The sequence below is a fragment of the Scyliorhinus torazame genome, unplaced genomic scaffold, assembly GCF_047496885.1.
Source record: "Scyliorhinus torazame isolate Kashiwa2021f unplaced genomic scaffold, sScyTor2.1 scaffold_1146, whole genome shotgun sequence".
Classification (NCBI taxonomy): Eukaryota; Metazoa; Chordata; class Chondrichthyes; order Carcharhiniformes; family Scyliorhinidae; genus Scyliorhinus; species Scyliorhinus torazame.
In genome coordinates, this window is record NW_027308873.1 from 14,280 (window position 1) to 37,968 (window position 23,689).

Consider the following 23,689-nt stretch of genomic DNA (forward strand, 5'->3'; position numbering starts at 1 on the left):
CAAGCCGCACTTCTACAGGCCAAAGAAAGCGCACCTGATAAAGGCTTCCCGTCCCTTTGAACGCCTCAGTATGGACTGCAAAGGGCCGCTCCCCTCCACCGACCGCAACACGTACTTCCTGAACGTGATTGACGAGTACTCCCGGTTCCCATTCGCCATCCCCTGCCCCGACATGACTGCAGCCACCGTCATAAAAGCCCTCCACAGTATCTTTACCCTGTTCGGTTTCCCCTCCTACGTACACAGCGATAGGGGGTCCTCCTTCATGACCGACGAACTGCGTCAATTCCTGCTCAGCAAGGGCATCGCCTCGAGCAGGACGACCAGTTATAACCCCCGGGGAAACGGACAGGTAGAGAGGGAGAATGGAACGGTCTGGAAGACCGTCCTACTGGCCCTACGGTCCAGGAATCTCCCAGTCTCCCGCTGGCGGGAGGTCCTTTCCGATGCACTCCACTCCATCCGATCACTGCTGTGTACCACGACAAACAAAACACCTCATGAACGTCTCCTTGTCTTCCCTAGGAAGTCCTCCTCCGGGACCTCGCTCCCAACCTGGCTGGCAGCTCCTGGACCCATTCTGCTCCACAAACACGTGTGGGCGCACAAGTCGGGCCCATTGGTAGAGAGGGTCCACCTCCTTCACGTTAACCCTCAGTACGCCTGCGTGGCGTACCCCGACGGCCGGCAGGATACGGTCCCGCTGGATCCCCGACCACAACCCCCCCCCCCCCCCCCCCCCCCACCAACCCCACCCTCCCTCCCACTGGCACACCCCACGGCTGACCCCTTCCCAGGTGGATCGGTTCTTCCACTGGTCCCACCCAGGGGTGATGAAGCTACCGAAGAAGCCGAAGTCACGCTCCCGGAGTCACGGATGCCCGAGCCTGCATCACCGCCGAAACTGCGACTATCAGAGGACGACCAGGGCCCCCGATCGACTAATTGCTTCATTCTGATATGTACATGTAAAATGAATACTGTAAATAGTTGTGACATGTAATAAGGCAAAACACTGTACCACCGACGGGTACTACCATAACCTCTACCACTTTATGACGCGAGACCATCACCCCCGCCGGACTCTTTTTTTTAACAGGGGGTGAATGTGGTCATCTGTATTAGGGGTATTACGGTACCTAGGTTGAGGCTGTAAGATAATTGGTGTGGGAGGTACCTGAGACAGGAAGACCATTGGTGAAGCCTGCCTGCTGGTTCCGCCCAGTAAGGCGGAGTATAAGAGTCTGTGTCTCCCTAGCAGTTGCATTCTGCACCTGCGCTGCTGGGGGAAACATCTAGTCCAATAAAGCCTTCAATTGTCTTCAAATCTCGCTTCTGGAGTCATTGATCGAGCATCATGTATATCCCCCGATCTCTCTGCACCCCTTCTAGAATTGGACTTTATAGTGTTCTTGCCTCTCCTCATGCATCCTATCAAAATGCACCACTTTACACTTCTCTCCATTAAACATTATCTGCCGGTCCATTTCAGCAGCCTAGCTATATTCTCTTGAAATATTTCATTGTGCTCCTCACAGTTATAATACTTCCAAATTTGGTGTCATCTACACATTTTGAAATTGGGCCCTGCACACCTGAGTCCAGATTATTCATATATATCAAGAAGAGCGATGGTCATAGTACCAAGTACGAAAGAATCCCACTGTATATGTTCCCCTAGTCCAAAAAGAAACAAACATTCACCACTATTCTCTATTTCCTATCAACTTTGTATTCAAGCTACTACTATATTTTTTATTCCATTTTTGCTGGCAAGCCTATTATGTGGCGTTTAATCAAACACCCTTTGCAAGTGCACCACATCAATCACATTACTCTTACCAACCCTCTTTGCTACCTCTACAAAAAACTCAGGCAAGTTAGTTAAATACAATTTGCCTTTAACAAATCCATGTTGCCCTTCCTCAATTAATCTACAATTGTCAGGTAACAGTTAATATTGTCCGGGATTATCATTTTTAAAAGCTTTCCCAATAACTGGATTAAATGGCTGGTCTATAATTACTGGATTTATCTTTACATCCTTTTTTAAACAAGGCTGTAACATTTCTAGTTCTCCAATTCTGGTACCTCCCCCATATCTAAGGAATTGAAAATTATGACCAGTAGTTCCACAATTTCCACCTTTACCTCCCTCAATATCATTGGGTGCGCCTCATCTGGTCCTGGTGACTTATCAAGTGCAACAAGCCTTTCAAATAGCTCTTTATCAATTTTTAGTCCATCCAGTATCTCAACTACTTCCTCTTTCACTATGACTTAGGCAGTATATTCCTTGATTAAAAACAGATGAAAAGTATTAATTTGGTACCTCAGATATTCCCCCTGCCTCCATGTATAGTTCCCCTGTTTGGGCCCAAATTAGCCCCAGCTCTCCTCTCGGTAAACATTAACTATTTATATTCCTTTTATGTTAGCTACCAGTCTCTTTGTATCGTCTTTCTGCTCTTACTTTCTTTTACACTTCCCCACTGAATGTATTATGTTCCCATATGTATTATCAACCGGACATCTGTCATATGCCCCTTTTTCTGCTTTATCTTACTCTCTTACTCCTTTGTCAGTCTGGCTTTAGTTCCCTACCATTCCCCACCTTCTAGGAATGTACTTTGACTGTACCTGAACTATCTCTTCTTCAAAGGCAGCCTATGGATTTTTTTGGGGGGTGGTGCGGGGAGGGGGGGGGGGGGGGGGGTGGAGCAAAGGACACACTTCCAACCAGTCAATCTTTCATTCCAATTCACCTGCAACTGATAGGTTCTTATCCCAATGAAATTGACCATCCTCCAATTAAATATTTTTACACTAAATTGCTCTTCAGGTTTCCAAGAATAACTACTGTTCCCTGAATGTTCCCGGACTGACGCTTGATCCACTTGACCCAATTCATTCCCCAGAACCTGCTGCAGCAATGCCTCCTTCCACATTGAGCCATAAACATATTAATCACACTTCAGAAACTATTCCCCTTCTATGGCCTTTACAATATTATTATCCCAGTCTATATTAGGATAATTGAAGTCCCAAGTGTTCTAAATCAGAACTTGATGTAACTGTGATCCAACCTATTTTTGCCCTTCCTGCCAGAAATGCACTGGCTTGGATTTTGCTGCCTGCCAGTGGCCCCAACAACAGACTAGAAAGCCAGTGGCAACAGTGCCTCGGTCGTATGCAGGAGCCTCAGCTAGATTCAAAGCCAACCTTGAAACTAATGGGAAGAGAGCCTGCCTCCAAAAGCAGCTGGACAACTGCACTACAACCAGCTTAGAGCTCTAGCAATATATGCCGACAATAAATAAGCAATAGATGAGCAAAGTAAGTAGGATTTGATGATGGGGTTCTTGAGGGTGGTGGAAGGGGCGGGGGGTATGTTGCCAGAGGGGAAGCCATTGCTATTAGGGATTTCTCATTGGCCACAGAGTGCCTGATAGAAAAGAACCTGCAGGAAAGCCACCAAGGTTTACTGAGTCATCTTCCCAAACAGTGGAGGGCCCACTTGCTGCTGGTAAAATATATTAGCAGTGAAGGGAAGAATCCCTTAACTTGGCGACTTAAGTGTGGATTCAAAATTGCATGGGTGTCTTACTAATCTGATGGGCCAATATGCAATGAGGAGAACTTGGTGTCATACTGAGAATGACACGGAGCACAATTACATAGCCATACTGCACCCGAAAAGCAACTCGCTATGGTGCAGCATGACTGATAGAAGCCGGGAGACTCCGCTCCCGGGAACTACCCGACACGTAATGCCTCACGAGATCTAATGTGATCTCACGTGACGTTACAATGTAAATCCCGTCCATTGTGTGTGGGATCACTTTTTAGCAAATCTGCATATTAAAACAAGACAGCTGGTCTCACTTTAATGTGCAGATTCCTGAGGTTTAATGTGCAGATTCACCTCGGAGATATCGGGCGAGCTCCGTTCAGTACTGGTCTCCACCAACGGGGCCAGATGGCACGGCACTTGTAGTGGTCTCCCATGGTATCGGAGGCCCCAGGTGCAAGCCCTTTGGGCAGGGTGTTACCGTGGCACTGCTGGTGCCACCTGGACACCCTAGCAGTGCCACCTGGGTGCCAGCCTAGTACTGCCAAGGTGCCCAGGGGTACTGCCAGGGTGCCAAGTTGCCGCTGCCAAGCTGGCAGTTTTCACATGGTGGCGAACGGGCAGGGGGTATCTTGCGTGGGTGTTGGAGCGGGACACTCCCTTCGTGTGTTTGGGCTTGGGGGAGGGGAGTTGGAATCACTTTGGGGGCGCCTGATATCAGGAAGTCATTTTCTCTTTCTACACTGAGGGGCCCCTCAGTGCACAAAGCGGGACTGTCTGCAAACTCGGCCACGCATTCCCCGCTGACGACCCCTATCCTGTTTTATATCATTGTGTTTCTCGGTGCTGCGCATGTCAGGAAATACATGGCTAAACTTGCTCACCATGGGATTTTGATCCTATTTAGTTAAATTGTACCCATGATCATCAATGGTATTGAGGAAAGAGCGAATACATATGCTGAATTTTGAGGATACTTACCAAGAACAAAGGCAGATACCCAGTTTGAAATCTGTCCAAGGCCCACAAGGAAATTCAGAAAGCAGAATACTTCCCAATTTGGAGATAGTGTTTGAAGCATGCTGAATCCAGTCTGTACAGCCATAGTTCCAAACAGAACTAATTTCCTTCCATACCTGCAAAGCAAATAAAGTTTGAAATATATTTCCACTGCATACTTACTACCATACACATAATTCCATGCATCTAGTTATCCACATGCTAAACCATGCATACATTTTTACAGACAAATGGAAACTGGTAAGCACAATGTATTCTTCATCCAGTTACACAACAGTTATACATATTAACAGAAACTTTTTATTTATAATCAGATTTACAGAAACAAAATCTATGCGGTGGAATTCTCCGTTCCTGAGACTAAGTGTTGATGCAGGGGCAGGATTCATGGACTTCCACGACAACAAAACTGGCGCCGCACCTGGGCCGATCCAACGGCTGTTCAGGGGCTGCACCGGCGCCACATGGAACACAATCAATTCCAATGAGAAATGGTGCGTGATTTGCTGGGTTCGTGATTGATACGCAGGAGGCTGACAAGCTGCAGCCACATGCACACATTTCACTCCCCACACACACTATCCCAGCCAACAAGAAGGCAGCAAAACACCAGGTCCCATAATTTACGAACGACAAGCTCGAGACCCTCCTGGACGCCGTGGTGGAGAGTCGGGCCACTTTGTACCCCATCCCGGGAAAGAGGCTGCCAGCTGCCGCCGTATGCCGTGTCCAGATGCAGGTGGCAGAGGCGGCCAGTGCCGTAAACAACACTGTCCGGACTGGCCAGCTGTGCCGGAGGAAACTGCACGACCTCCTCACAGCAGCCAGGGTGGGTAGGCAGCATTGTGCCCCTGGCACCAACCCCTGTCCCACAGTAGTAGCAATCCTCCCCCCAATCAGGAGGGTGGCTGAACCCTCATCCTGCATCGCGTGCCGGCACCCATATCAGCCGTCATGGTCACGTGCCCTGGTCACTGAAGCCACTAACTACCCACCCCCTGGGCTACATGTGACAGATGTGTTTTCCCTCCCAGGAGCTCATAACTGCAGGGAGTGGGAGAAATCTGGAGGGGTCCACCGGACCTGAGCATGGTCGGCGGGCCAGAGGAGTGGGAAGTCGCTGGGGTGGAGATCGGTCATGGGCGAGGAAGTGAGACCCGGTTGAGTTGCAGTTCCCTGTGCTGCATGTCAACCCCCCCACCCTCAGCTACCTTCACTCGCCAAAACCACCACCTTCACCCTCACAGAACCCCCGCTCCCCGCCGTCCTCGGTCTAATCATGCGTCTCATCTTGTATCTTACAGGAGCTGTTGGTGATGAGGGGGGGTCCATCTGGTGTCCCCTGCTCTCAGCCATAGCCAGTGCAACTGCCCGCCCACCCCAATCCCCCCCCCCCCCTCACCCCGCCCCCCATCCCTGCCCCCCCACCCCCACTTCAGTAAAGAGACTCCTGGGATACTACTTGGTTCGCAGCACAAAGATGCCCCGGTACATAAGGTGGAGGCAGGAACTCTCGAGGGGGCGGAGGGTTGGAGGGCGGTCGACCCCAGGGACTAGCTGCCATCCAGACAGGTTTCTTGGTTCTGGAACGGACAGTTCCATTGATCGTGGAGATGCAGTCGCATAGCCAGGGACTACATGAGGGGTTGTCGGTGAGCATCAGCACCTGCAGGTGAAGGTGGAGTAGTCAACCATGTGCAGGAGCAGGGGATGGTGCCAGTCATGCATGCCACCCAGGCCAACACCGCATGGGTGGCATCTGCAGTGGAGGCCTTGGGGGCGAGGGTTTTGGCTATGGATCTGCATGTCAAGGCCTGGGGTAATCAATGCAGGTGGTGGCCGAGGCTCAGGACTGGGCTGCCCTCTTGCAGGCAGCCATGTGCAAGAGCCACCTGGAAATTGTAGCGGCGCTCCTAAGCGTGGCCCAGTCACAGTGGGCCAAGGCTGAGAGCGTCAGTGGCATTGCCCAGGTGTGGCCGGCGTGGCACAGATGAAGAGGGAGATGGCGCAGTCACTGGCTGATGTAGCACAGACCCAGAAGATGGTGGCACAGTCACAGCGTGATGTGACGTAGTCCCAGATAGAGTTGGTCTACTCCCTGTGCTCCATGACCAAGATCATGCAGACCCTGGTTAAGACTAGAGCGGGCCTCCAAGACTGGCAGCGGCAGGTGGCGGGGGAGCCTTGAAGATAGCTCCACTTGCATCCCCGTCCAGTGCAGTAATCCGAGGGCCATCGGGCACCCCGAGGGAGGAGGAGGTAATAGAGCCCATGCTGGTAACTCCTGCAGGGGAGGTGCCGGAACACCGCATAACCTCGGACTCCGCCCCTTATGTTCCTGGCGCATCTGGTGGGCAGCGGGCAGAACAGGGCAGCACCATGCCACCTGGGACACCAGAGCAGCAGCCGGGCCCATTCTGGGCCAGTCGTCTAAGAAGACAGGCGCCAACGGGGACCCAGGTCAGAGGACAGGAATCACAACAGGCCACCTCCACTCCCGATGTACCGTCTGGGGACCCACCTCGATATAGCGTTCGGGCCCGTAAGGCCAGAAAGTTAGACACCAGTTACGTTGGCACGGGTGCAGGGCATAGTATAGTGATAGGGGCTGGGACACAACTGCATATATATTCGTTCACATTAAACACCTGCCTCGGTGCTCTGTCTGAACTGCCTCCAATGCCACCACATCCTTCCTCAAATAAGGAGGCCAAAATTGGACACAATACTCCAGATGTGGGGCGAAATTCTCCCCCAACGGCGCAATGTCCGCCGACTGGCGCCAAAAGCGGCGCCAATCAGACGGGCATCGCGCCGGCCCAAAGGTGCGGAATGCTCCGCATCTTTGGGGCCGAGCCCCAACATTGAGGGGCTAGGCCGACGGCGGAGGGATTTCCGCCCCACCAGCTGGCGGAAATGGCGTTTGTTGCCCCGCCAGCTGGCGCGGAAATGCGGCGCATGCGCGGGAGCGTCAGCGGCCGCCGACACTTTCCCGCGCATGCGCAGTGGGGAGAGTCTCTTCCGCCTCGGCCATGGTGGAGGCCGTGGCGGAGGCGGAAGGGAAAGAGTGCCCCCACGGCACAGGCCCGCCCGCGGATCGGTGGGACCTGATCGCGGGCCAGGCCACCGTGGGGGCACCCCCCCGGGGTCAGATCGCCCCGCGCCCCCCCCAGGACCCCGGAGCCTGCCCACGCCGCCTGGTCCCGCCGGTAAATACCAGCTTTGATTTACGCCGGCGGGACAGGCAATTTCTGGGCGGGACTTCGGCCCATCCGGGCCGGAGAATTGAGCGGGGGGTCCCGCCAACCGGCGCGGCCCGATTCCCGCCCCCGCCCAATCTACCGGAGACTTCGGCGGGGGCGGGATTCACGGCGGCCAACGGCCATTCTCCGACCCGGGGGTCGGAGAATGACGCCCGTGGTCTCACCAACATCCTATACAATTGCAACAACATTTCTCTACTTTTATATTCTAGTCCTTTTGCATTAAATGCTAATATTCCATTTGCCTTTTTAATTACATGATGTACCTGCACACTGACTTTCTGTGATTCACGGACAAAGACACCCAGATCTCTCTGCCCAGATAAATTTTGAATCTGCTTTCCATTTAGATAATAATTTGCCTTTCTATTTTTTCAGTCAAAAAACAACCTCAGTTATCCACATTAAACTCTGTCTGCCAAATTTTGGCCCAATCTCCTAGCCTATCAATATCCACCTATAAAATCTTTATCTCCTTTTCACTGCCTGCTCTCCCAACTATTTTAGTATCATCCACATTTTGCTACTTTGCACTCTGTGAGGGATATTAGGAAGGTTGGCAGGAGATTTGAAGGAGATTGGAGAGGGGTTTAGAGGGGGTTTAGAGGGAGTTTAAAGGGGGCTTGCAACGGTTGACGGAGGAATTTGGCCAACGGGAGCAAACGGGAATTTGGAAGTGAGGAGGTAAATTAGAGGTTGGGCGTGTTGAGAGAATTTGGGGGCTCAATGGGTGGGAGGCTGAAGGGGTGGGGGTTTGGAGGGAAAGACTGGAAGAGGAGATGGGGGGTTGCAGGGTCGCTTTTAAGGTTCAGCACAACAAAATTAAATACTGTACACTTTCCAAAATGAGAAACAGCATATAAATAGCTGTCTAAATTTTCATTACTAAATTGGACACAATTCTGATGACATGATGTGTTGATGTACCGGAGGCTTGAGAATCTTAGACCTCATAAAAATAAATGTAAGGGGCGGGATTCTCCAAACCCGCCCCAGGGCTGGCGTGGTCGGCACGGCTCTACGCGGCACCCCCCGCGATCCTCCGGCCCGGTTGGGCTGAGCGGCCGTAAAAAAAAACGAGTCCCGCCGCCGTTCTAATCTGCTCTGAGCCGGCCGGATCTCGCCGTTAAAGGGTCGGGTGGCGGCCTGTGGGGGGCGATCCCGGGGGGGGCATCCGATCCCGGGGGGGGTGCGTCCGATCCCGGGGGGGGGGGGGCCTCCGATGTGGCCAGGCCCGCGATCGGGACCCACCGATCGGCGGGCCGGCCTCTCTGTCTCCCGGCCTCCTTTCTTCCGCGCCGGCGCCTGTACTCATGTGCCATGTTGGGTCGGGGCCGGCGCGGACAAGGGAGACACCGCGCATGTGCGGAAATCGTGCCGGTGGGACTGCGCATGCGCGGGTTCGCGCCGGACCTACTGCGCATGCGCGCATCCACCGGCGCCCCATTCCACGGCCGGATCAGCAGCTGGAGCGGCGTGAACCGCTCCAGTGCCCTGCTGGCCCAACTGCTGATCCTAGTGCCGCGATGACGCCGTCGAGAAACGCAACGGCGTTTCCGACGTCGTCAACACTTAGCCTCAGGATCAGAGAATCCCGCCCAAGAAACTAAAAGCTGGCTGTTAACACATTATCACCCATTTTATTATTCTTGAAAAGTCTGGAAATTAAATCCCCATTTGTCACAAGGAAATTGTTTAATGGACGGTTTTACAAATCTCTGCCCCAGGGTTTCCCAAACTTTTCAAACCACGGAACCCTTTTCACCTCCAAAGAGTACTAAAGGAACCCCTGGAAAACATTATTATTGTGTTGGAAAGCCAAAGCAGAAGAAAAATATTTTTTCACGCAATAAGTACAAACATACATCAAATTAATTTGTAGAAGCCTTTTCTATTTTTTAGATGTATATGTTTACTATAATGAAAAAGTTCTCTTCTTAAAAACATATTTAGGTCTTACCTTTTTGTCATTTTTAAATGCGAAGTGTTGGTGCTTCTTTGGTTCAAATGAGATCAGTGCTGCTGGAATGCTGGATACACATATTGGTTACACTCTCGCTCTCTCATAGCCCTCACACACACACTCTCTTTCATACACAAATACACGCTCATCTCACACACATGCTCGCTCTCATAGCGCTCACACACATGCTCGCTCTCTCATCTCACTCACATGCTCGCTCTCTCATACACAAAAACACGCTCGCTCTCTCATCTCACACACATGCTCGCTCTCTCATCTCACACATGCTCGCTCTCTCATACACAAAAACACGCTCGCTCTCTCATCTCACACACATGCTCGCTCTCTCATCTCACACACATGCTCGCTCTCTCATACACAAACACACGCTCGCTCTCTCATCTCACACTAAAAAGCAGTTAGACAGTTACATGGGCAGGGTGGGTATAGAGGGATATGGGCCAAATGCAGGCAAGTGGGACTAGCTTAGTGATAGAAACTGGGTGGCATGTATCAGCTGGGCCGAAGGGGCTGTTTCCATGCTGTAAACACCTATGACTCTATGCTTGCTCTCTCATCTCACACACATCCTCGCGCTCTCATCTCACACACATGCTCGCTATCTCATCTCTCTCACACACACACACTCGCTCCTTTATCTCTCACATTCTTGCTTCCTCTCAGACACATGTTCGCTTTCTTATTTCTCATATACACACACACTCGTTTCCTCATCTCTCTCTCAGACACATGCGTGTTCACTCTCATCTCAAAAACACACTCAGGTTTCTCTGCCTCTCGCTCGCTGCCCCCGCCGCCCGCCCAGTATAGGCTACCTAGGACACGCCCAGCAATCAGGGCATCCACCCCTTTATTGGTCAAGATCAATACGAGTGGAGTCGACTTCCGGGTGCGGCGATGACCAGCTGAGTCGCACGTTTCGGCAGCTCCCTGTGAAACGGACTTTTGGGCTCTTGATAGGAGCCCCAACGGCAATTTTGACGGCTAAAAACACTGTGCGGTAAACCAGAAGGGAATCCCCCCTGGATACGGATGGAAAAAGGAGGAGAAAGTGGCCAGATTGCAGTGGATCCTTTAGAACAGCGGCAAGGAAGGCAAGCAAAAACCAAGATGGCGTCGGAAGGTGGCAGTTTAACATGGGGCCCTGAACAACAAGAGTTCTTGAAATGCTGTGTGGAAGAGATCAAAAAGGAAATGAAGAAAGAGCTGTTGGCCCCGATACTACAGGCGATCGAAGGGCTAAAGGAGGAACAAAAGACCCAGGAGCGGGAGCTCCGGGTCGTGAAGGCAAAGGCAGCCGAGAATGAGGACGATATACAGGGCCTGGTGGTGAAGACGGAGACGCAGGAGGCACATCAGAAACGATGTGTGGAAAGGTTGGAGGCACTGGAAAACAACGCAAGGAGGAACAACCTGAGGATTCTTGGTCTTCCTGAAGGTGTGGAGAGAGCGGACGTCGGGGCATATGTGAGCACGATGCTGCACTTGTTAATGGGAGCGGAGGCCCCGGCGGGTCCGTTGGAGGTGGAGGGAGCATACCGAGTGATGACGCGAGGACCGAGAGCAGGAGAAATTCCCAGAGCCATAGTGGTGAGATTCCTCCGTTTTAAGGATAGAGAAATGGTCCTTAGATGGGCGAAGAAAACTCGGAGCAGTAAATGGGAGAACGCGGTGATCCGCGTTTATCAAGACTGGAGTGCGGAGGTGGCGAGAAGGAGGGCGAGCTTTAATCGGGCCAAGGCGGTGCTTCATAAAAAGAAGATAAAATTTGGAATGCTGCAACCGGCAAGACTGTGGGTCACATATCGAGGGAGGCACCACTACTTTGAGACGGCGGATGAAGCGTGGACTTTTATTGTGGAAGAAAAACTGGAATGAGCGGGTTATTAAAAAGAACGTTCGAACAAAGTGGTGGGGCGAATGTGGGGGGCAAAGAGGGGTTTTATGTACTAATCCTGCGATGTGGTAACTTTTCTCTCTCCCACAGGTGGTGATGGGGGGAGGAGGGGAGGTGGAGGAGATGGGGCGTTGGCCATTGGGGGCGGGGCCAAGGGAGAAGCGCGGGCTTGGTTCCCGCGCTATGATAATCATGGCGGGAATAGAGAAGCAGGAAGGAGGGGGCGTCGCACGGTGCGAGCCGAGATCACGGGGGGAAGCCGAGGTCAGCCAGTGTTTGCTGACTTCTGGGAGCAACATGGGGGGAGTAATTACGCTAGCGGGGGAACTAGCGGGGGGGGTTGGGAGGGGGGAATTACTGGGTTGCTGCTGCTGGGGAGAGGGGGGAGCTGGTATGGGAGAGGATGGGCGGGGGGGCACCGCCTGGGGGAGATACAGCTGCGTGGGAACCGGGTGAGGAGCTGGAAAAAGGGGATGGCTAATCGACAAGGGGGGGGGGGTAGGAAGCCCCCCAACTCGGCTGATCACGTGGAACGTGAGAGGGCTGAACGGGCCGATAAAGAGGGCACGGGTACTCGCACACCTTAAGAAACTTAAGGCAGATGTGGTTATGTTACAGGAAACGCACCTGAAACTGATAGACCAGGTTAGGCTACGCAAAGGATGGGTGGGGCAGGTGTTCCATTCGGGGCTAGATGCGAAAAACAGGGGGGTGGCTATATTAGTGGGGAAGCGGGTAATGTTCGAGGCAAAGACTATAGTGGCGGATAACGGGGGCAGATACGTGATGGTGAGTGGCAAACTACAGGGGGAGATGGTGGTTTTGGTAAACGTATATGCCCCGAACTGGGATGATGCCAATTTTATGAGGCGGATGCTAGGACGCATTCCGGACCTAGAGATGGGAAAGCTGATTATGGGGGGAGATTTTAATACGGTGTTGGAACCAGGGCTGGATAGGTCGAAGTCCAGGACTGGAAGGAGGCCGGCAGCAGCCAAGGTACTTAAAGATTTTATGGAGCAGATGGGAGGTGTAGACCCGTGGAGATTTAGCAGACCTAGGAGTAAGGAGTTCTCGTTTTTCTCCTATGTCCATAAAGTCTACTCGCGAATAGACTTTTTTGTGCTGGGTAGGGCATTGATCCCGAAGGTGAGGGGAACGGAGTATACGGCTATAGCCATTTCGGATCACGCTCCACACTGGGTGGACTTGGAGATAGGGGAGGAAACAGGAGGGCGCCCACCCTGGAGAATGGACATGGGACTAATGGCAGATGAGGGGGTATGTCTAAGGGTGAGGGGGTGCATTGAAAAGTACTTGGAACTCAATGATAATGGGGAGGTCCAGGTGGGAGTGGTCTGGGAGGCGTTGAAGGCAGTGGTTAGAGGGGAGCTGATATCAATAAGGGCACATAAAGGGAAGCAGGAGAGTAAGGAACGGGAGCGGTTGCTGCAAGAACTTTTGAGGGTGGACAGACAATATGCGGAAGCACCCGAGGAGGGACTGTACAGGGAAAGGCAAAGGCTACATGTAGAATTTGACTTGCTGACTACAGGCACTGCAGAGGCACAATGGAGGAAGGCACAGGGTGTACAGTACGAATATGGGGAGAAGGCGAGCAGGTTGCTGGCACACCAATTGAGGAAAAGGGGAGCAGCGAGGGAAATAGGGGGAGTGAGGGATGAGGAAGGAGAGATAGAGCGGGGAGCGGAGAGAGTGAATGGAGTGTTCAAGACATTTTATAAAAAATTATATGAAGCTCAACCCCCGGATGGGAGGGAGAGAATGATGGGCTTCTTGGATCGGCTGGAATTTCCCAAGGTGGAAGAGCAGGAAAGGGTGGGACTGGGAGCACAGATCGAGGTAGAAGAAGTGGTGAAAGGAATTAGGAGCATGCAGGCGGGAAAGGCCCCGGGACCGGATGGATTCCCAGTCGAATTCTGTAGAAAATATGTGGACTTGCTCGCCCCGGTACTGACGAGGACCTTTAATGAGGCAAAGGAAAGGGGACAACTGCCCCCGACTATGTCTGAAGCAACGATATCGCTTCTCTTAAAGAAGGAAAAGGACCCGCTACAATGCGGGTCCTATAGACCTATTTCCCTCCTAAATGTAGATGCCAAGGTCCTGGCCAAGGTAATGGCAATGAGAACAGAGGAATGTGTCCCGGGGGTGGTCCACGAGGACCAAACTGGGTTTGTGAAGGGGAGACAGCTGAACACGAATATACGGAGGTTGTTAGGGGTAATGATGATGGCCCCACCAGAGGGAGAAACGGAGATAGTAGTGGCGATGGATGCCGAGAAAGCATTTGATAGAGTGGAGTGGGATTATTTGTGGGAGGTGTTGAGGAGATTTGGTTTTGGAGAGGGGTATGTTAGATGGGTGCAGCTGTTGTATAGGGCCCCAGTGGCGAGCGTGGTCACGAATGGACGGGGATCTGCATATTTTCGGCTCCATAGAGGGACAAGGCAGGGATGCCCTCTGTCCCCATTATTGTTTGCACTGGCGATTGAGCCCCTGGCGATAGCGTTGAGGGGTTCCAAGAAGTGGAGGGGAGTACTTAGGGGAGGAGAAGAGCACCGGGTATCTTTGTATGCGGACGATTTGCTACTATACGTGGCGGACCCGGCGGAGGGGATGCCAGAAATAATGCGGATACTTGGGGAGTTTGGGGATTTTTCAGGGTATAAATTGAACATGGGGAAAAGTGAGTTGTTTGTGGTGCATCCAGGGGAGCAGAGTAGAGAAATAGAGGACCTACCGTTGAGGAAGGTAACAAGGGACTTTCGTTACCTGGGGATCCAGATAGCTAAGAATTGGGGCACATTGCATAGGTTAAATTTAACGCGGTTGGTGGAACAGATGGAGGAGGATTTCAAGAGATGGGATATGGTATCCCTGTCAATGGCAGGGAGGGTGCAGGCGGTTAAGATGGTGGTCCTCCCGAGATTCCTCTTTGTGTTTCAGTGCCTCCCGGTGGTGATCACGAAGGCTTTTTTTAAAAGGATTGAAAAGAGCATCATGGGTTTTGTGTGGGCCGGGAAGACCCCGAGAGTGAGGAAGGGATTCTTACAGCGTAGCAGGGATAGGGGGGGTTGGCACTACCGAGCCTAAGTGAGTATTATTGGGCCGCTAATATTTCAATGGTGAGTAAGTGGATGGGAGAGGAGGAGGGAGCGGCGTGGAAGAGATTAGAGAGGGCGTCCTGTAGGGGGACTAGCCTACAGGCTATGGTGACAGCCCCATTGCCATTCTCACCGAGGAACTACACCACAAGCCCGGTGGTGGTGGCTACACTGAAGATTTGGGGACAGTGGAGACGGCATAGGGGAAAGACTGGAGCCTTGGGGGGGTCCCCGATAAGAAACAACCATAGGTTTGCCCCGGGGGGAATGGATGGGGGATATGGAATGTGGCAAAGAGCAGGAATAACGCAACTGAAAGATCTGTTTGTGGATGGGAAGTTCGCGAGTCTGGGAGCGCTGACCGAGAAATATGGGTTGCCCCAAGGGAATGCATTCAGGTATATGCAACTGGGGGCTTTTGCGAGGCAACAGGTGAGGGAATTCCCGCAGCTCCCGACACAAGAGGTGCAGGACAGAGTGATCTCAAAGACATGGGTGGGGGATGGTAAGGTGTCAGATATATATAGGGAAATGCGGGACGAAGGGGAGACTATGGTAGATGAACTAAAAGGGAAATGGGAAGAAGAGCTGGGGGAGGAGATCGAGGAGGGGCTGTGGGCAGATGCCCTAAGCAGGGTAAACTCGTCGTCCTCGTGTGCCAGGCTAAGCCTGATTCAGTTTAAGGTATTACACAGGGCACATATGACTGGAGCACGGCTCAGTAAATTTTTTGGGGTGGAGGATAGGTGTGCGAGGTGCTCGAGAAGCCCAGCGAATCATACCCATATGTTTTGGTCATGCCCGGCACTACAGGGGTTTTGGATGGGGGTGACAAAGGTGCTTTCAAAAGTAGTAGGAGTCCGGGTCGAACCAAGCTGGGGGTTGGCTATATTTGGGGTTGCACAAGAGCCGGGAGTGCAGGAGGCGAGAGAGGCCGATGTTTTGGCCTTTGCGTCCCTAGTAGCCCGGCGCAGGATATTGCTAATGTGGAAAGAAGCCAAGCCCCCGGGGGTGGAGACCTGGATAAATGACATGGCGGGGTTTATAAAGCTAGAGCGGATTAAGTTCGTCCTAAGGGGGTCGGCTCAAGGGTTCACCAGGAGGTGGCAACCGTTCGTCGAATACCTCGCAGAAAGATAGACGGAATGGGAAAAAGAAGGCAGCAGCAGCAGCCCAGGATCGGGGGGGGGGGGGGGGGGGGGGGGGGGGGGGAAGGGAGGAGGAGGAGGAGGAACCAGAAGGACTCTCAGGGTTGTTAATATATACTGTATAGTATGTATAGGTCGTTGCTACAGATAATTATATATTGGACTGTTAAATTATATTTTTGGAGAGTGTTACTTGTGACAAGGCAGTTGCCAATTAGGGCTAGTTTTCATTTTTGTTATTTATTATTTATTCATTTTTTGTTTATAAAATAGGTCATTGTTATTTGTGTTGTTATAATATTGTGTAAAGGATGCACAATGTACTGTGTTGGTTGACGAAAAATTTTCAATAAAATATTTAATAAAAAAAAAAGATCAATACGAGTGATCAAGATACGGCCCAATTGATTGGGGCCAAGTTCAAGGCCCGCCCAAAAGCGCGTGAAGCCTCTTCGGGTATAAGAAAAAGGCCCCGAGAGAGAATCGCTCTCTTGGAATTGGCTCTCAAAGCAGAGAGCCCGTCCACCAGCTGCACCAGAAGCAAGTAAGTCAAAGGTCAACGCTCGCTGCCAGACGGACGACCTTGGCTGTTCCCCTTCACCACTTTGACCCCAGCAGCCTCAGATCCGAACAACGGCCATTGTTCCTCTGACTGAGTGGGTGCCCGAAGCTAAGTATAGGCTTTAGCAGTAGTGATAGTTTAGTCTGTAGCATTTCATGCATGAGTCGATTTTGCTGTGTGTGTAAATAAATAGTATTCACTTTGAACTAACTAACTGGTGTACTGGCTCTTTAATCAGTATTCGGGTTTGAACCTTGTGGCGGTATCGAAAGATACCTGGCGACTCTAAAGCAAACGTAATTAGAATTAAGGAAGGCGACCATATTGACCGCCATTTTTAGAATCAAATAAAGAGAATGATGACATCAACTCCAGACTTTTGAAAATATGAGGACCCAACCTGCCTGCAGCAGGTGGCTCCCATGCCTCCTGAAGTCCAGGGATTATTCACATGCAGTGAATAATGTGTTCAGTTTGTATTTTAACAATATCATCCTCCCTGCCCCCTTTCCCCTGTTCTTCTCAGGTGTGGAGAGTAAAAAATTGGGCTCAAGATTGCCAAAGATGAATAAAGAAAATAACTCACCTGTCTGATAACTGTCCACAACAAAAAGAACCAATCAGCACTCCCACAAAGAAAATTAACATAGAGAACGGCCCTTTCCAGTCATCGTCACATACCAAGTCCCACTGAAATGCAAAGACAATAAAAAATTACATACATGTGGTTTTGAGAAACTTAAACAGAAACCATTTTACTGTGTTGGATCTAAGAATGGAAGGATAAAGGACACACAAAAAGCTCATTTGGTTCATAAGACTGCCATGATGTCAGTCTGGGCTTGTTGGCAACATGCACATTTCTAAGCCTGTGGATTCAAATTCCACTCAAGAGGCTCTAGCACATCACCTAGGCTGACACTTTAGTACTGAGAGAGCACAGCCTTTTGCTTAAGATGTGAAAATGTGATCTCATCTACTCACTTAGATAGATGTAAAACATTCCATGGCACTACTTAGAGATAAGAAGATAGTTTCCCGATCAATAGTCAACACGGTTTCATGAAGGGTAGGTCGTGCCTCACAAACCTTATTGAGTTCTTTGAGAAGGTGACCAAACAGGTGGATGAGGGTAAAGCAGTTGATGTGGTGTATATGGATTTCAGTAAAGCGTTTGATAAGGTTCCCCATGGTAGGCTACTGCAGAAAATACGGAAGCATGGGATTCAGGGAGATTTAGCAGTTTGGATCAGAAATTGGCTAGCTGGAAGAAGGCAAAGGGTGGTGGTTGATGGGAAGTGTTCGGACTGGAGTCCAATTACTAGTGGTGTACCACAAGGATCTGTTTTGGGGCCACTGCTGTTTGTCATTTTTATAAATGACCTGGAGGAGGGCGTAGAAGGATTGGTGAGTAAATTTGCAGATGACACTAAAGTCAGTGGAGTTGTGGACAGTGCGTAAGGATGTTACAAGTTACAGAGGGACATAGATAAGCTGCAGCGCTGGGCTGAGAAGTGGCAAATGGAGTTTAATGCAGAAAAGTGTGAGGTGATTCATTTTGGAAGGAATAACAGGAAGACAGAGTACTGGGCTAATGGTAAGATTCTTGGCAGTGTGGATGAGCAGAGAGATCTCGGTGTCCATGTACATATATCCCTGAAAGTTGCCACTCAGGTTGAGTGGGTTGTTAAGAAGGTGTGTTAGCTTTTATTGGTAGAGGGATTGAGTTTCGGAGCCATGAGGTCATGTTGCAGCTGTACAAAACTCTGGTGCGGCCGCATTTGGAGTATTGCGTGCAATTCTGGTTGCCGCATTATAGGAAGGCTGTGGAAGCATTGGAAAGGGTGCAGAGGGGATTTACCAGAATGTTGCCTGGTATGGAGGGAAGATCTTATGAGGAAAGGCTGAGGGACTTGAGGCTGTTTTTGTTGGAGAGAAGAAGGTTAAGAGGTGACTTAATTGAGGCATACAAGATGATTACAGGATTGGATAGGGTGGACAATGAGAGCCTTTTTCCTCGGATGGTGATGTCTAGCACGAGGGGACATGGCTTTGAATTGAGGGAGATAGATATAAGACAGATGTCAGAGCTTGGTTCTTTACTCAGAGAGTAGTAAGGGTGTGGAATGCCCTGCCTGCAACAGTAGTGGACTCGCCAACACCAAGGGTATTCAAATGGTCATTGGATAGACATATGGACGATAAGGGAATAGTGTAGATGGGCTTTAGAGTGGTTTCACAGGTCGGCGCAACATCGAGGGCCGAAGGGCCTGTATTGCGCTGTAATGTTCTATGTTCTATAGTTATTCCTCAACCAACATTACTCAGGTTATCTGGTTGTTCATGTAGTTGTTTATGGGTTGTTGCTGTCACATTTGTCTGCGTTAGAACAGTGATTATGGGCGTGATTCAGAGACCCTGTTGCGCCCGGTGTGGATCTGTGCACAACGGGTGAATCGTGCACGAGCCCTAAATCGGCCTCTGCACTGGGCCAATCGCGAGTCATCCAACTCACTCCACCTCCACCCAGCTTGATCGGGATCTCACTCTCGCTGAGCGTGACCCAGAACTGAATATTGGGAGACCTCGCCAAGGCGCTATTTAGTTCTGGTCCAAACAAACGTGGACCAGTCATGCCGGCACCCGAGGTGGGGGCGGGGGCAGGCCATTGGGTGATTGGGGACAGGGAAGGGTGGCAAGCTGATATCTGGGCCACCTTGGAACTGCCAGCATGGCACCCAGGCTGTGCCATCCTGGCAGTGCCAGGGTGGCACTTCCAGTATGCCCAGGTGTCAGGTTGGCACTGCCAGGGGTCAGGCCTAGGGGGCACCTTACCAAAGTGGAGGGGGGTGAGGAGGGGGTTCCCGGGTGCCTCCCTGAGGTTGGGGGAGTGAGTGGGGTCAAGAAAATGGGGGTGGGGGAGGAGATCGGAGCTGTCGGCCAAAAAGGCGATCTGCAAGAAGCCTTTCAAATCCCTCGAAGTGCAGCCTCGACGGGGACAAACTCCCAGAGGCCAAAAAAGAGGCAGAGTGCTGTTGGATTGCTGGATGCTTCTCGGCGCTGCAGACTCCGCACAGACAGTGAACCAAGCAGGAATCGAACCTGGGACCCTGGAGCTGTGAAGCAACAGTGCTAACCACTGCTACCGTGAATCGTGCCCTACTTTTCAAAAGTACTTCATTCGTTGTGAAGTGCTTTGGGACATGCTCAGGACATATAAAAGGAAACTCTTTCTAATCCCAACAGACAATATATAATTTGCATTCATAGAATCATAGAATCTCTACGGTGCAGGAGGCCATTCGGCCCATTGAGTCTGCACCGACCCTCTGAAAGAGCACCTTACCTCGGCCTAATCCCCACACTATCCCCGCAACCCCACCTAGCGGCAATTTGGCATATCCAATCCAACTAACTTGCACATCTTTGGACTGTGGGAGGAAACTGTCGTGTTGGGTGTTCTGATGTACAAACGATCCAACACGGCTGGAGATGGTGTAACTCAATTTTATTAACTACTCAACTGTAACAGCACACTGCTAACTTGGGTACGTGCATTACCAGCTAATCTGTGGACCCTGTCCTATCACTATCTGGGTGAGGCACTCAGCACATAGTGAATGTCTAAGTGGCAGGCTCTGAGCTCGGTGCTCTGAGCTGGCTGCTGCTGGAATGAGTGGGAACTGTAGTGTCCCCTGTTTTTATAGTGCGTGTGCTCTCACTGGTGCTTGGCTGCGATGTTGTGCGTGTGTTGGTTGGTCCTACTGCATGTCCATCAGTGTGTGTGTGATTGCACCATGATATGCTGATCTAAATATCATGTCAGAAACCACAACACGCGGATGAAACCCACGCAGACACGGGGAAAATGTGCAAATTCCACACAGACACCCGAGATTGGAATTGAACCCCGCCTCTGGTGCTGTGAGGCAGCAGTGCTAACCATTGGGCCAAAATGCCACCCCCTCCGCCATTATTGAGGAATCTCCCAAATGTATTTCACCTGTTGAGGGAAATAAATGAAACTACATGGGAAATTTCCAAGGCACAACAATTAAAATGTTTCACGTGATTGAAGATAATAGAAAAAACTAGGTAATGTCAGCATTGATCAACCAGCTTTCATTTAAAAAAAATATTTTTACTGGGATTTTAGCACTTTTTAATCAAAATTTACAAACCAGAATAAAAACATAAAAGCAACAACATAAGTATGACAGACTGTCACAGCGTCCGTGACCGTAGTCCCAGTGATAGCATTTCCTTATATACAATGATGTGCATAGTAAAGAAAATATATTATGTACAGCGACAGAAGCAGTCATATTAAACCATCGATTACAGTGGATGAAATGGGGGCTGTCTCCCTTGTCTTTTACATTTGGGAGGGAATGTGCCCATACAGGTGCAGGGCCTGCCTCTCCATTCCTCCTCTGTGATGCATGCGTAACCTCCCCCCTCCCCTCTGGCTGTTCTCCCTCCCCACCCTCCAGCCCCACCCCACCGCCCCTGCCCCCCTTCCTATCTGCTCTCCTCCCTCCACCCACTTAATTGCTGGATACGAACAGGTCTTCAAAGAGGTTGGTAAATTTTTTCCACGAGTCGTAGAATCTCTCCTCAGATCCTCTGATTGAGAATCTTATTTTCTCTAGCTTCGAGAATTCAGCCAGGACTGGGAGCCACTCCGAGGCTCTGGTTGGCGCTGCCGACTTTCAGCCTAGCAGAATTCTCCGCCGGTCGATCGGGGGGACGAAGGCCAAGGCATCCGCTCCTTTCCCTGTAAAGAGCTCTGGGTGCTCTCACACCCCGAAGACCGCCAGAAATGGGCATGGCTCCAACTTAACCCCCACGCCCCTAACATGGCATCATAGAATGCTGTCCAGAACCCACTGAGTCTGAGCAGGGCCAGAATTTGGGTGGTGAGCCGGGCCGCCCTGACACCACTCGCACTTGTCCCCCACCTCCGGGAAGAATCCGCTCACCAGCATCTTGGTTAGGTGCTCTCTGTGCATCACCTTGAGTTGAATTAGACTTAGCCCTGCGCAAGAGGAGGTGGAGTTGATCATATGCAGCACCTCGACCCAGAGTCTTCCCCCTATCTACATGCCCATTTCCATTGTGCTTTGTCCAGCGGGGTCCTGACCTTTTCTACAGGTTGCCCATATATAATCGCCACATTTGTCTCCCCCTCGCCAGCAGCGCTACCATTGAGTGTGTGTCTGGGTAGCTGCAGGAATGTCTTGGTCTTTGCGGAGACAATCACGCAGCTGCATGTACCAAAGCTCGTTCCCTGTTGGGGGTTGGAACTTCTCCATCAACTCACCCAGGATCGTTAATCTACCATCCACGTACATGTCCTTCATCTTCAAAGTCCCTCTGTCCTCTTTCCATGGCCTAAAAGTGGCATTGGTCCCTGCATTTACCACCCAGTCATAGAAACTTATGGTTGTTGCAGATGAGGGCCTTTACAGACATACCATCCAGTTTGAAGTGGCGCCTGAACTTGTTCCAGGTCTTTAATGTGGCCACTACCACCGGGCTCCTCGAGTGTGTGTGTGTGGGGGTGGGGGGGGGGGGGGGGGCGGAGAGAGTGAGGCAGTGGCCAAGGCCCGGAGAGATGTCCCATGCAGGAGGCCTCCTCGATTTGGACCAAATCCGTCTCCGGCTCACTCAGCCACACCCTCACCCTCTCTGCGTTTGCTGCCTGGTAATTGAACAAAAGGTTTGGCAGGACCAGTCTTCCTACGTGTCGCCCTCTCTGCAAATGGTTTTCCGTACCCTAGGGATTTCTGCTCCCATCCCCAGACAAAGGCCATGATTAGCTCAACCATGGTGAAAAAGGATTTGGGAACGAAGACCTGGAGCGATTTAAATATGAAGAGGAATCTGGGCAGCACGTTCATTTTGATTGTCTGTATCCTTCCTCCTTCCCGTTAGCGAGAGTGGGAGTGAGTCACATCTTTCTAGGTCTCTCTTCACCCCCTCCGCCAGGCTGAACAGGTTCCACTTTTGGAGTCTCATCCAGTTGTGAATTCTGTATCCCCAGGTACCTGAATTTTATTTGGGCCATTTTAAACGGCAGTTCCTTCAGCTCTGCTCCTCCCTCTTGGAGGTTTGCCAGGAAGATTTCGCTTTTCCCCAGGTTGTTTGTAACCTGAGAAGGCACCCAACTCTGTGGAGTCTCATTATCTTTCTCATGCTGGCCAGGAGGTTCGACACGTAGAGCAGGTCATCCACATACAGTGAAATTCTGTGCTCCTGCTCCCTCTCCGAATGCCCCTGTATGGAATCGATCAGCCGTGACTAGCCACCATTTCCTTATCCCTAAGGGCCCTAAAATCTATTATTTCCCCTCCTGATCACGGCATTCGGTGCCTCCCAGAATGTGGAGGGTGAGACCGCCCCATTCTGGTTTCAGGTTACGTAACCATCGATGGCTTGGGACATTTTTTTTACAGAATTCCTTACTTGCGAGGAGGGCTGCGCCCAGCCTCCATGGGAGACGTTGGGCGCAGCCCTTCTCCAACCTCACATCCTTGCATTGCGTGGTCAGAGATCACTATTGCAGAGTATTCCGCCCTCACTACCCCTGGAGCACCATTTATCCCGACAATAAAATGGTCTAGGAGTAGGCCTTGTGCATGTGGGAAAATTATTTTTCCCTCAGGTAATTGAACCTCCGTGGATCTATCCCACACATCTTGTTTTTTAAAAATTTATTTTCAACGCTAGTTAGGCCAGCATTTATTGCCCATCGCAGGAATTAACTTTTGTCGCACTACAGTGGGGGGGGGGGGGGAAATACAATACAAATATGAGTTTACCAAAGGAAACTCTTTGGTAGTTTCCTTTGGTAAATGCCAAGTGTTTAACAAGGAATGGACTTCAAAATACTTCTTTCTGGATGCAGCAGGGAAAGCTGTGCGCTTAGTTTGCAAAGAAATTGTCGCCATATTCAAAGAACACAGCTCCAAGAGCAAACATGCAGCCAAATATAAGAACGTGTCTGACAAAGAGAAAGTTAGGGATACTCAAGAGATGTCTGCTCAAAGTAAGAAAGCACAAAGATTGTTTACCAGACTACCACAAGATGGAATTACCAGAATCAGCTACATG

General features: G+C 50.9%; 1 protein-coding gene across 1 annotated transcript in view; it reads right to left on the reverse strand.

Annotated features, from left to right (window-relative positions):
* The window catches only part of LOC140407071 (solute carrier family 22 member 4-like), a 58,226-nt gene that overhangs the window by 8,513 nt on the left and 26,024 nt on the right, over nt 1-23,689 (reverse strand). Inside the window, exons 2-3 of the mRNA XM_072494820.1 lie at nt 17,160-17,263; nt 4,553-4,707 (exon numbers count right to left, since the gene is read on the reverse strand). Of these exons, the coding sequence (XP_072350921.1) occupies nt 4,553-4,707; nt 17,160-17,263 (259 nt within the window). The remainder of the gene's footprint in view (nt 1-4,552; nt 4,708-17,159; nt 17,264-23,689) is intronic.